This window comes from Heliconius melpomene, chromosome 10 (genome assembly GCF_056956725.1).
Source record: "Heliconius melpomene rosina isolate 202511_hmr_F chromosome 10, ASM5695672v1, whole genome shotgun sequence".
NCBI classification, from domain to species: Eukaryota; Metazoa; Arthropoda; class Insecta; order Lepidoptera; family Nymphalidae; genus Heliconius; species Heliconius melpomene.
This window is the reverse complement of record NC_140398.1, coordinates 5,529,227-5,543,452: the sequence shown is the minus strand read 5'-3', so window position 1 is coordinate 5,543,452 and position 14,226 is coordinate 5,529,227. Positions and strand designations below refer to the sequence as shown.

Genomic DNA, 14,226 nt, shown 5'->3' with positions numbered 1-14,226 from the left:
ACATTTAACTAAATATTAACAAATATTATTAGTATAAAAGGTTCATAAAAACACAATACCTTTCCCATTTTTCTTTAATATCGAATCCACGACTACAGTCTTACAAGCTCTAACTCTCTAAATCATCATACATATCACTTAGAATGAAAATGCCCTCTCCTGGCCTTTTCTTTTCTGTTAAAAAAGAAAAGGCTAGTATTTATAGTTCTTCCCTATCCCACATTATAAAGTCGATATTGATACCTCCACTATGTAAACGCTATCAATATTTATACTATTACTTGTACATCCTTTTTATTATTTTAGACTAATAATAGCTTCATGCTCTATCCCGCACACAGCAAATTACACAGAGGGAACCTAGTGTTAAGACACTTCTCCCACTTTCCGCTTCTGTAGGCACTCCGTGTTAAGTGGCGTGCTTTGCCTCGTTACCAGAACGAAAAAATGAGAATTTAATATACTAACAGATTAAGTTCTAAAATATTATTACAACACAATTATGATTTTTTTAGCAATGTACATGGATTTATAATATTTAAGGCATATAATGTGGTATTTTAAGCGAAAGTTATATTTACGTAATTATTAGTTTTTTATTCAGTTAGTTAGTAATTAAATAAATAATAAGTAAAATATAACCACTAATTCAGATGTAATCTATCAAGACATCAATTAAAGTTAAAATAATTGATGTTAGGCAAAATAAAATAATAATACTTTAATTTTTAAAAATTCAGATATTATGTATTACATTAATAATATAATGTAAAATGACTTAAATTTAAATATCGCTGATAATTTTGTACTTCTAAATTTATGAAGGCAGTGCGACTTATATATGGAATTCAAATGTGTATGAAGTGAAAAAGAAATTGAATTATTAACTTAAAATTAAAATGTTAAAAGGAATCAAATTATTTTAAATAATAAGGAATTAATAAGATAATAACAGATATGTCATAAGCTATAATATCTAATCATAATAAAAAATAGATTAATTATTTTTTAAGATTTTTTGGAAAATGTCTAAAAATTTTAAACTTGGACTTGCAGGTTCAAATACCGCTACATTCCAATTTCCAAACATTTTCTAAAAAAGTAAAAATCATTAATTAATCATTTTTCAAAATTAATCAAAACCTATATTTAATTTATTTAGCGTCTCGTATAATAAAATAATGTAACAAAAAAGAAAGATAAAAAAAATAAGAAAAAGAAATACAAAATATATTTTAATTAAATTTAATATTATAAACAATATATATATACAAAATTAAACAAACATATGAACATAACACGAATACTTGCTTAATTCGACGCTAGCTATTTATTTTAAAAAAAGTTTATAACACATAAAAAAATGTTTTTGACAGCGTTAGTAGCGTTTTTTTTTTATTTTCTTCGACAGATTATATTAATAATGCAGATTATATCACCAGCTTATAATATATTTATGTAGCCCAGGACTTAAGCAGCTCAAAGTCTTTGTCATCCTCTGAAAAAAAAAATGTATTTAAATTTCGATATAGCTTAGCGCCTAGAATGAGGTGCGGGTTCAAATTCCACTGTTAAAATGTTTAAACAGAGAGTTTTTGTCATCACAACTTTAAATTGAAACATGGCTTTAACTACTCAATAAAAGTCTAATACAATTAAAACTATTTATATATATAGATTTTGCCAAGAATCTCATTCTTGGCAAAATCAGTCAAGTTTTTCAAACATAATAAAATTATCGTTGTAAAATAAAATGGCATTTGTTAAGAATGACGCACACAGACTTGTGTCCGTGACCTATCAAAGCGACAAAGACGCACGCGCCTCATTCACGAAATCGAGTCGCACACATTGGCGGTAATTGCGTAAAATAGTACAACAGATATGCTAGTACGTTTTTTAAGATTGAAAACAGCAGATCGGGAACGTTTAGTAGAATTTTTGTAGTACTGGGAGTTTACGTTATTGTTTATCTATTCGTAAATGCGTCAAACGTAATACAGAATGGATAAAAACCGTAAAATGTAAAAAAAAAATTTTCGTCAACAGTTCATGTGTAAAATTTTTACACATGAACTGTTGACGAAAATTTTATTCTACATGCTGCTCCCGTAAAAAGAGCGCAAACGGTACCATCCTGTATATTTTCTAAATACCTTGAGACTTGCTCGGCTTGGACTTCTCTGGCACAGGCTCGGTGGACGGCACGTCGGGCAACGTGTCTGATGGTACGTTGATACCGATCATCTCCTTGTCGAGTTCCTCCTGGAATGATATAATGTATATGTTTTTTTTTTATAAAAAAGTTTATTTTTTTGCACTCACCACACAGAGCAAAAGAAATCAAAACACTTTTTTTTTATTTTGGTGCACGATGTATCTCGCCACCGTTCCCCACAATAAGTCAAATTGAGTGGCAATAACAGTGTATTATAATAATGTACATTACTTATACTTAATCTATATGTAGAATCCTAAAGTAAAGGCATCATAGCGTTCAAAGTTCTTTAAGTCTAAGGTAATTGTAGTCTAAATGAGAAAAAAAACTAAAAATATATTATTTTGATAGCTTAGATAATAAGCGATCATAAAATATTAGATTTAGTTTAGATAATAAAAAATATACTTTTAAAATTACACAACACTGAACATGTTATAAGGTAATGTAAACAAAGTATGAACAAATCAAAGCAACAATTAAACGAATTAAGTTCCACAATTTGAAATATATATTTTGAATAAGAGAAAAGTAATCAAACCCACACCCAACTATCAGAACACATACCTGCTCCAACTCCTCAAGTTCCCTCTCCAGTTCATCTTCGTCCACGTCGTTGGAGAACGCCACGTTGTTGCTAATAGCGTCTGTTATCTCACGCGATATATCGTGCTGTTCGGCGATGTCGTCCATTATGTCGTGGACCTTGTCTACATCACTGTTGAAATATACAAATAATTATCAGATATTTGATCAAATTAAATCAATTTCACACTGTATCTCGCACGCAGCAGGGTAGGCAGAGGGATCCTACAATCCGTTCCCCACTTTCCATCGAAATCAGGAGGCATTGCATGTTGAGTGGCGGAACTCAATGTCGCGCTTTGCCTCAACACCAGAGCAATGAAATGAACATATAAATTTAAATAAATATTTCATTCCCTTGTGGGCATCGAACAAACAACCAGTCGATTTTGCAGCACACTTTGTGCCCCTGAGCCACAACTGGATTACGATTATAAGATAATACATGATTTTTATACATTTTAAATTAAACTCTTTAACCATACCAATTGTGTTTATTAGATGAGACTACACATGACCAGGAACTACTACATTGTTGTAAGTGATTAATCTGGTCTAAATATCACTTAAAATTATTAAATAATTATATATTTATTTACCATTTTGTAGCTACAACTGTATATATAGTATGCCACATATAGGATGGTGGGGAAAGGAAATCTAGAGATAAGACACTCCATTTCTAATACATACCTGAGTTTTGAGTTATTGTAAGATTTTGTGACAGAAGTCAATGTTTTGTTTTGTTACCAGAATGGGGAAATTAATTCAATTTGATCATTATCATTCCCCAAAAGGGCATCTTTAAATTCATAAAAAATGTTTTTAATTACATATACTCTTACTACCTTTAATTATTTTTCCCTTATCACATTATTCATTTTTTTTGTATTAACTCACAGTTCAATACTTTCACTTATTTTACAATATTTTCATTTCCTTGATCTGGCAACAAGACCAGTAACGGTGTTGAGTTCCGCCACTCAACACGTAATGTCTCGAAAATGCGTGGAGGTCTCTGCCTACACTGCTATGTAAGGGATACAGGACAATTATATACTCACATATCCTTATGAGCTAATTTCATAGCGTTAGCTGCCTCCTTCATAGTATTTAGTACTTGGGCATTTGTGTTAGCTCCTTCAAGAGCTTCTCTCTGAGCTTCTATTTGAGTTAAAGTTCCATCTATTTGGGTAAGCTGTTTCTCATATCGCTTCTTACGTTTCAGGGCCGCAATTGCAGCTAAAATTTTAATGTTTGATTTATTTACTGCCTTACGAAGAAGAATTTGATTATTAATTTTAAGTGACTAAAGCTTCATGTTGGTATTTTGTTGCAGATTAATTTCTGCTGAGACTAACTAGCATAATAGAATGTAAGCTAAAAAAGGTAATGTTTAATTAACTACTGAGCAAGTATTTTTTTTATATAATATTTCAGAGTTATACTTTTAGAAAATAGAAGAGACTTATCATAGCAGGACTCCAACCCATACTTCTTGTTTATCATCCAAGCACTCTGACAAATAAGCCATATGTCCTACATCAAAATTCTTATTCACTTGTTACAAGTTTTGATCGTCAGCTTGACAAGAATGTATGAGTTAGTGTTGTGAGCACTTAGATTCTGAGAAGCAGGTTCAACTCTTGCTCTGTATAATTTTTTATATATTTTCACTAAATATCATATTGTGTAATAACAATATAAAAATGTTAATACTATTTAAAACTTTGTAAAAAATCTTTAAAACTTTGCACTACCTCCTTATAATTTTGTTCTTTGTTTATTAGGATAAACAAAGAACAAAATTATAAGAAACAAATTATAAACACTATATACACAAACAGTAAACAAAGACTAATGATTTTATTTTTCAAATTTTAAAAAAACCCAGATATTTGTATTATTTGTGGATATAATGAATTATTAATTCTTATAAAGTAATTAGTAATTATTAATTCTTTATGACACATACTATAATCCATTAGTATCGATGTAAATGTAAGGTACACAAAATTTAACTGTTACCTCTTTTATTTTTGGTGCCATTTTTTTTAGCAGTTTGTATTTCTAGTTCTATCTTCCTTTCTAAAAACTCTTGCTTTTTAATCAACAACTCTTCAGTCTCACGTAATTTCTGTATAGCTTCATGAGTAGTTGGTCCTTTCTCTTCCTTTTTCCCACCAAATAATTTCCCCAAAAAACTCATTTTGCTTTACTTGCATGCAATAAGAACAATAATACAGTTGAAATATATTAAGAATAACAAATTACGCGTAAAAAGGCAAAATTACATATTATTTCTATTCTCTTCTTTTAGAAGTATGCGTCATCTATTATTGCCATGTTTTGAAATGATATAGAGTATAGAACTACAGACTATCATTTTAAAATGACTGAGATGTTTTTAATGAATTTTTTAATAAAAAAGGACCGGAATATTAAAGTAATCATAAAAACATAATAAACTTAATTTAATACATCTTCTCTTGATTAATTGCAACAAATAAATCAATATTTTAAAAAAGTCGGTATATACTTATTGTAGTACATTCCGAACGTACACAACATAGATCAGTAAATTTAATAGAACAATATAACAGTTTAGGTGGTCTATAGCCAAATTTAAAAATTCACTAAAGATACGACAACGGTATAAGTATTACGGTACTGTAATACTTATACCGTTTTCGGTTGTCTTGTCTGTATGTAAAGTACAAACTAAAATTATAAGGTAAATTCATAAGAGAAGCCAATTCGCATTGTTAATAATTTTTAACTTTTGTACGATATATTGTACATTATATATAATTTCCTTATCACATACCGTACTTTAAATATTATTACCGTACTTTTAATTTAAAATATCAAATAGTAGAAATGCGAAAATTATTTGATTTTAATATTAACAGCTAGATATTATACGATAAAGAAATGACAGCTTAGTTCAGTTCTTTTAGTGTGGTGTTCAGAGCGTAGAAGTAGATGATAACAACTGAATGTGAAATGTTGAAGTTCAAAATTCAGTAGCCTGCTCCTAAATCCATTCTGCTATATTGATATAATATAATATAATATGGATATAAGAAGACTCGTACATAAAGATAATGATAGACATTATCGAATATTACCAATACTTGAATTATTATTAAAATAAAATTTCATATGTTTCAATTTTTTATTCCTTTCCCCCAATCCAAGCTACAATTTTAATAAGCTACAATTTCCTTTAAAAAATTATATGCTCAATCATCAAAAGGCTTGACACATTGGCTTTGCGTAAAGATGTCTCCTCGCCGTGCGTTCTCTACCGTATTTATCATAGGGGGTGTTCTGGAGAGCTGTTTGACCTCTAACTTGCGACCGAATTTTCTAACTACACAGTACATCACAAACTCAAGTATCGTCCACACCATCTGGATACGTGGCACTCTACTACTGTGCGGTTTCGTAGGAACTTCCTTCCACGCGCCACGGAACTGTGGAATGGACTACCTGAGGCATGTTTTACAGGTCGATACGAACTGGGTACCTTCAAAAAGCGCGTCTATCTCAACATTAAAGGCCGACAACGCACCTGTAGCCGGCGGCGGTTATTACTTATCATCAGGTGATCATCTAATATACTAATATACGGGATCATCTGTGGCTAATGTCGTTAAACTTTTCATTGACAAAGAAATGTCAAAGATTTCGCATTGTGTCAAAAGTTATGACAACAATCGTACATACTTCCGAAAGGCGGTAAATGCTTTGCTATTTTATGGACACAAAATTTAATACATAATAAAACAAATTCAAAATTTCTCGTAAGTAAATTGATCATGTTTTTCAATTTTTATTTTCTAAATAGTTTAACTCTTCATGTTAAACTATTTCACAATATTTAAATTCAAATTTCCTTATTTTCAAAATTCATTTTTGTATAACTATTTACTATAACAGTTTGTGATTGTAATAGTAATAATATATGAAGTAGATTTTAGTTAAAAAAAATTAAAATGATGAACTGAATTCTGTTTTAATTGTTGAATTTATCTTAGTCAAGTGTATGTGTGGAATTAAACATTTAAGTGGTGTAGAATGGATTTCTTGATCTACTTGTGCAAAACATTTTTGCATTTATATGTATGTGTTTATATTGTGGTATGGATATGTTTTATTTTCACAAGTACATTTTCAAGTACATGTACTAAAGATAGAATCAAAATGATTGGCTTTATTCAAATAGAACTGTACATAGCATAATTTATAATGACAGTTATAAATACAATTTTTAATTCTGGTACTTAACTAAAATGGTTATGGTTTTATATCACATCACTCAGGGTAGAGGAAAAAGTTCAGTGTTTAGTTCTGTTTCTCAAAACGCAATGTCTTGAACTCACATCATAGTAAGCAGAGGGAACCTGGAAACCTAGCAAGACAGTGACAGAATTCAACACCATACTTTGCGTTGTTTCAAGAGCCAGAGAATGAAAATATTTAATATATATCATTTCCTTGAGTGGGAATTGGACCCACAACCTAATGTGATTACAGTCAAACCCCTCCACCTCCTATTTTAGTTGTTTTTAATATATGCATAGATTAATAATGGATTGTTAAATTCCTATTTGTTACTGTTAGACTTTACATATTATATATATTTTTAATAGATATTTTTTTTTATATTTAGCATTTAGTACTAGATTAATTAAAACTGAAATATATTATTTGTTACCAGATTATTAAGCAACATGACATTAGAAGAATACTAACACAAAAAAGAGGATATTTTGAGACTATGTGATGCAATTGAAATTGACAAATAAAATGTCTAACATTATTAATACAGGAGAATTCCAAGCTGGATCAATTTATAAAATAACATTAAATAATTTTATGTAAGTAGAGTTTGTTATATATTTTTTAATTTATATATGTTATATATTGTTTAATTGTAGTAATAATTCTTTTTTATTTATGGCTGTGACATTGTATTTCAATATGGTAATAGTTAACATTTCATACAATGAAGAAATACCTTAACATTAGGCTTACTTTGCCTACCCTGCTATTTCAGAGATGAGCAAGTAAAAAAAAAATTACATATATAATAAATTGCTGTATACAATAAGAATGCCTTTGCATATTATTTAGTGTACAAAGTACATGATACTATCGTGTAGTAGTGGCCCAGTGTGTAACTGTAAACAGGACAATTGTGGGTTCCATTCTCACTCAAGGGGATGAATTATGTATATTTTCATTGACTTTGCTCTGGTAACAAAACTGAATGCGTCATTGAGTTCCAGTACTTTACACAAAATGTTACGAAAAATTTGACAGTATGGAACAGAGTGTCTTAACATTTACAAATTGTAATATGCTGGGCTTATTTGCCTAGGCATACCTTGCTATATATAGGATATAGTGTTAAACTAAAAAACAGATAAGTAATTTATATTTTAATCTATTCTGTTAATTTACAGGTCATATACAGAAATAGAGTTTACCCCGGGACCAACATTAAATATAATTATAGGACCGAATGGTACTGGAAAATCTTCACTTGTTAGTGCTATTATACTGGGACTTGGAGGCAAACCAGCTGACATTTGTAAAAGTAAAGTGAGTAAAAAATATTTTTTTAGCTTTATGCTGTATTTCCCATATAACAAGAGGAAGGAAATTAAAATATAAAAAAAATCATGTCCTTTAGTGAGAATGAGATCCATATCTGTCACATTTATAGTTGTGCATTAGTGCCCCAGTGCCACACCTCATAAAGTAATCATACATAACTACTGTACTACTAATACTTTCGACTTTGAACGTGTCGTGGCGCAGGTCCTCAAGGATCTAACTGTAACACGACGATTTTACGTTATTAGTATTTATTCATATTTTCATTTTCTTCACTTTTACACCAAGGCAAATAAGCCCAGCCTTAAGTTCCGCCACTTAACGCGCAAAGCCTCGAAAAATTCGGCAGAAAGAATCACCTACAGCGGGAACTTAGAGTTAAAACACTCTTAAGTCTAAGTTCCCTATGCCTACCCTGCTATATTCGGAATATAGTGTGAAGCTAAAAAAAAAAATTATGATTGCTCGTATCATATAATATAATTGCCCTAGGTATAAAATTGGCCTAAGTAAAAAATAAATTATGAATCACCGTCGAATATTAAAATAGACACACTTAGTGAATAGTCACAACCTCAAAAGCCAAATTTGTTATTTAATGTACTCAAAAAAAACTAATATTTCCTCATTGCTTATTACAAAAACTATATCAATTGTTGATTTTGAACTCACATAGAGTAAAATATCACAAAGTCAAATTTCAAAATGTTGATTTTAGCTATCACAATTTATCAATGAAAACTGTGACGAAGCTAAAATTGAAATAGAATTGTATCGGAATAAAGGGAAAAAAAACATGGTTGTTACAACTATAATGAAAAAACCTAACACCATAAATCGATCAATCGACAATATTTCAGTATCTAGAGAAACTCTACTGAATGAATTAGATAAGTATAAGATTCAAGTAAGCAATATATTTTTATATATTTTATTTTAGCATAATGGTGTTTATAAATGCAATGGCTGTGGGTTCGCTTCCCACTCGGAGGGAAATGAAATATTTAAGTTTCTCATTTCTTTGCTCTGATTATATAGCAAAGCATGACATGCATCCCATCATTCAACATGCATCGGCAAATTTAACACGTATAATGTTCTGTTTTTTTTTTCACTATGAAATACAAAAATGTCATAGTATTCTTGTCTAGTCATGGCTGTCCTGAAATTAAGCTTTCTAAACAAAAAAACATTTACAGCTAACTTCAAGGTGTATACAAATAAATCTATGGTAATCTAAGTAATTTGGTATAAAGAAATGTAATCACAAAAACATTTTAGGTCAGCAATTTATGTCAAGTGTTACCTCAATTGAGAGTTCATGAGTTTTCAAGTCTCACACCAACTGAGCGTTTACTTAGTACACTGACTTCAGTATCTGGCATGAGTGGGGTCAATTTAAGGAACGATTTAATAGAAATGTCCACAAAATTAAAGGAAAATGTCAATAAGAAGAAAACTGTCGAAAGAGAGCTACGGCAAATTGTGAAGTTGAATGAGAGGTATATTATGTGTATATATATATTTTATCAGCTTCACGCTGTATCGCGCACACAGCAGCGTAGGTATAGTCTGGCAAATATGTTATTGATAATGGGAAGCGCACGCGATAAATTGCGCAGTATAAGTATGCGCAGAGAACGTTCGATCAGTGTTACCCTGTTATGTTGTTTTACCTTACGCTTAGTAAATCACATTTACCTATACGATAATTAAAATATCTGATCATGTTTATGTTGTAGTAAATTATGCAAAACGAAATTTTTATGAAGATATCTAAATATCGCAAAATAATCAGCTGTTCCATACTTTCTTGTCGAGAATAAAATCAAGACTAGCCCGAAAAGTATAATAACATTTTTGAGTCAATAAATAATTAATCAATTCTAAGCTTCTGCTTATATAACTAATGGCACATGATATTTACGTATATGTGTATATACTATATACACACTTATGTACAACATAAACATTCAGTGTGCATAATACAAGCTTATAAACTAAGCAATATGAATAAAGAAATATCTGGCAATATATAAATTTCTTAAAGATTATATAAAAGAAAATAATATTGGGAAAATTATTTCAATAAATTTTGAGGTACAAAAAATGAGAGTGCGGTATCCCTTTGCCATAGTTTGCCATTTGCGTCAGTGTGAGCGCTACGTCCTTACAGGAAATTCGCACCCAGACATCTTTAAAGGTACAATCGACGTTCGACGATCGTTCAAACAAGAATATAATTAATTGTAAACAAAAATGCCTTTTACTGTTTTGATTATTTGCTTTATTATTTGTCAATTCTTATTTTTTACTTTCTTGCATGCATTAATTAACGTTTTAAATAAAACGATAATAAAATTTTGATTTAATTTGGAGATATAATTTATTAACATAATTTATTTGTTAAGACCTCTATTTCCATGAACAAAAAAATTATTTACTTACCCCTAAGTTGATTTTGCATGTTGCCTAACGCCAAAATCTTGTACTTGTTTGCATGTTTTATATATTAAATTTACTTTTTAAATTTTACTTTTTTTATTGAGTTTGGATTGAGAAGATTTGTATGTGGCCTCATTATAATAATTTAATTCAGTTTTTTATTTAATTTTTCAATTTACCATATCTTCATTTTGCATGTTGCTTTGGTGTTTTTTACTAATTTTTATAATATTACTAGATAAATATGCTCTACTACGCCATTCCGTATATATGATGCTATCATATGATATTATATTCATATTTCATAGTAATGAACTGATAGCGTTGCACTCGACTGTACCGTAGCCCGGTCACACCCCGCACCGATTCCCCGCGAGCCCTTACGGGGAATCGGTCCGGCGTGAGTGGGTGTCTATGTGCAGACATCAAAATACGCTTTCTGCGCAATTTTCCGCGCGTGCTTCCCATTATCTATAACATGTTTGCCAGACTATAGAGGGAAACTAGTGTTAGGACACTCCGTTCCCCATTTTCCGCTGAATTTTTAAGGTATTGCGTGTTGAGTGGCGGAACTCAACGCCGCGCTTTGCCTCGACACCAGAGGGAAGAAATGGACAACCAGTTCATTTTGCAGCACACTTTGTGCCCCTGCGCTACGACTGGCGTCGATGTTACATTATTTGTTTTCTTAATATAACAGAGGAAAGTGGAGAACAGAAGCGTATTTAATAGGAATGGAGTGTCTTGATATTCCGAGGTGCCTTCTATTTGCGGGATATAGCATAAACCTAAAACATTAAAAACAAATTCCAAAGTATTTTATCCTCATCTTGATATGTAATAAAAAAATATATACGTACCAGTGTAAAAATATACTTATAGCATTCATTTTAAACATTTCTCAAAATTATTTTAAATATAAAATAAATTTACAAATATAACACATTGCAGAGATAAATTAAGTGTAGACAACATGAAGAAAAAAGAAATGCTAGAACACGATTTAAACATGTGCAGATTAAAACAAAAATGGCTGGAATTATCACCATTAGAGGAAGAAATAGAAAAACTTGAATTAAATATACAAGAAAAATATGTTTCAGTTGAAAAATACGAAAAAAATATTAAGAAAAAACAAAAACAAAAACATGGCGTCCAAACAAAATTGCAAGATAAGGAGGAATTGAAGAATATAATTGTGAGTTTTTTTTATTGATTGTATCTAACAAGCGTCTGAAACGCGGCTTCACCTGTTGTTACTTATTATTATATTATAATCAAAATTATTCAAAAATTTTTCATAAATTGTATCGTATATGTTAGTCTGATTGTTGTATGTAGGTAGTTTTGTATAATAATAAAATGAGTTGTGTCACCGACTCGGCCTTGTTTTGTTGCTTCCTTATATATTAACCTTTAATTACCGTAATATCTAACTGGCGACGAATTTAAAATTTATAATTATTGTGTATAAATATGACTATCGGAAAAATCGAATCTTTTGATTTATCGAGCAAAAAATAGTCGGCATATATAAGACACGTGGAACAATTTGTGGCATTAAACAAAATTGAAGACAGCTTAAAAGTGGCTACATTAATAACATTGGTCGGCGAGCCTACTTATGACCTAATGTGTGATTTGTGTGCTCCTCATAACCCGGAGGCAAAATTATTCGAGGAGTTAGTGAGGTTAGTCGGTGAACATCTCGAGCCGAAGCGGTCTGACATTGCAGAGCGACACGTGTTCCGCTTGCGCCGGCAGGGGGCGACAGGGTCACTCAGCGATTACCTTCAAGCGCTTAAGCATTTAGCGAGCACGTGTAATTTCAGATTTAATCTGGAAGAGAATCTGAGGGATCAATTTGGATCTGGCTTGAAAAGTGAAGAGATCGGTCTCGTCTGTTTGCTGAGTCGGACCTTACTTATAAAAGGGCTGTCGAGCTGGCGTTGGCGTTAGAAGCGGCGGAGAAGCATGCGCAGGTTAGCGTCGCAGGCGCGAGCGATAGCGGACAGATTTGCGCTGAGTCATTGCATCGAGTGGCGGCGCGCTCTTCTGGGCTGGTTGACGCGGCTTCGAATCCTGGTTGTTGGCGTTGTGGACGACCGCATCGTGCTAATTGGTGTCGTTTTAAAAATTATACTTGTGATGAGTGCGGGCAAAAAGGGCATTTAAAATCGATGTGTCGTGTTAACCAAAGTGAAAATAAATTCAAAGGTCGCACTCAGCTTAAAGTACACAACTATTTGGATGGCGATAATAGTTCCGACGGTGATCTGTACAGTCTCAATGTGTGCGGGCATAATGATCGGCCATATTGTGTACGCGTTGCACGCGTACACAATATGGCCGATCATTATGAATGCTCAGGTTTTAATGTTTGAAGTGGACGCTGGCAGCAATTCATCTACGATTAATTATGATTGTTATGAGAAGCATTTCAAAAATATTACCTTGTATAAAAATAATATTCGCCTACGTACGTACAGTGGAATGGCAAATATAAAGCTGTTAAATTAAAATTATTTGTAATTAAAAATGGGGGGCCACCGCTTCTCGGTCGTTCTTGGTTAAGATATTTAAATATTAACACAGTGCAGATTGATGACATTATTTGAAGAGTTTAGTTTCAAAACCCGCCAAAACGATATTTGACTAAAAACATTGTTTCGCTTAAATATGAAGCGTCATCATTTTTTCTTTCTTGTTAGTTTAAAAATTATAAACAAATGCCGCTAAAATTTTAATAAATCAGCTTACAAAAGTCACAGTTTGTTGCAAATACCGCTAAAATACATCCAATGCGTTTCAAATTCCGCTAAATCCAAATCGACCAATCGCAGCGAGGAGTTTGCATCACGTGACACATCAAACACTATGGCGGTGTAGTTAAAAACGTGAAGAAGTGCTGTTAGTTTTTTATGTTTATTTTAAACTAGCGAACGCGCGCAGCTTCGCTTGCGTAATTAGGGGTGAATTCTAATAAACCACGAAACATGTGTTCAATGAAATATTTTTAAGAGTCTTAAATTTCAAATTGGATCAACAAATGGATGACTTACCACAATTTGTTACTAAATATGATCCTAAACATGCCAGAAAGAGAAAAAGTAATTGATCAACATGGAAACGCATTGCAAAACAAAAGGTACGTAAAATTTTTGTATTAAACTACATGTTAAAGTGAAGGGGATGGTGTTATGCAAAATGTTATAAAAAAATCTTTACTTTTATAAAAGTAGTTCGTTATTTTATTAACTGTAAATTAAAACTATTCGGGGTCTATTTTCTTCTAATTTGTCTTTACATCTGTTTCTGGGGAAACGTAATGGAGATTTTTGTGTAGGTAT

At 31.4% G+C, this 14,226-nt stretch overlaps 2 protein-coding genes across 4 annotated transcripts in view; one reads left to right on the top strand and one right to left on the bottom strand.

Annotated features, from left to right (window-relative positions):
- Nucleotides 1-1,229: 1,229 nt before the first annotated feature.
- shrb (charged multivesicular body protein shrub) lies at nt 1,230-5,354 on the bottom strand. Its single transcript, XM_085191934.1, has 5 exons — nt 4,832-5,354; nt 3,868-4,045; nt 2,786-2,936; nt 2,157-2,265; nt 1,230-1,498 (listed from the first exon to the last, which is right to left on the bottom strand). The coding sequence occupies exons 1-5, from the start codon at nt 5,010-5,012 to the stop codon at nt 1,455-1,457; spliced, it is 663 nt and encodes a 220-aa protein (XP_085048060.1). The 5' UTR covers nt 5,013-5,354; the 3' UTR covers nt 1,230-1,454.
- A 1,107-nt stretch (nt 5,355-6,461) lies between these two features.
- Nucleotides 6,462-14,226, top strand: part of SMC5 (structural maintenance of chromosomes 5) — a 25,311-nt gene continuing 17,546 nt past the window's right edge. For all 3 annotated transcript variants that reach the window (XM_085190920.1, XM_085190919.1, XM_085190918.1), the window contains exons 1-6: nt 6,462-6,612; nt 7,530-7,689; nt 8,278-8,416; nt 9,150-9,338; nt 9,713-9,933; nt 11,828-12,074. In XM_085190920.1, coding sequence (XP_085047046.1) covers nt 7,595-7,689; nt 8,278-8,416; nt 9,150-9,338; nt 9,713-9,933; nt 11,828-12,074 — 891 coding nt within the window. In that variant the 5' untranslated portion in view covers nt 6,462-6,612; nt 7,530-7,594. The remainder of the gene's footprint in view (nt 6,613-7,529; nt 7,690-8,277; nt 8,417-9,149; nt 9,339-9,712; nt 9,934-11,827; nt 12,075-14,226) is intronic.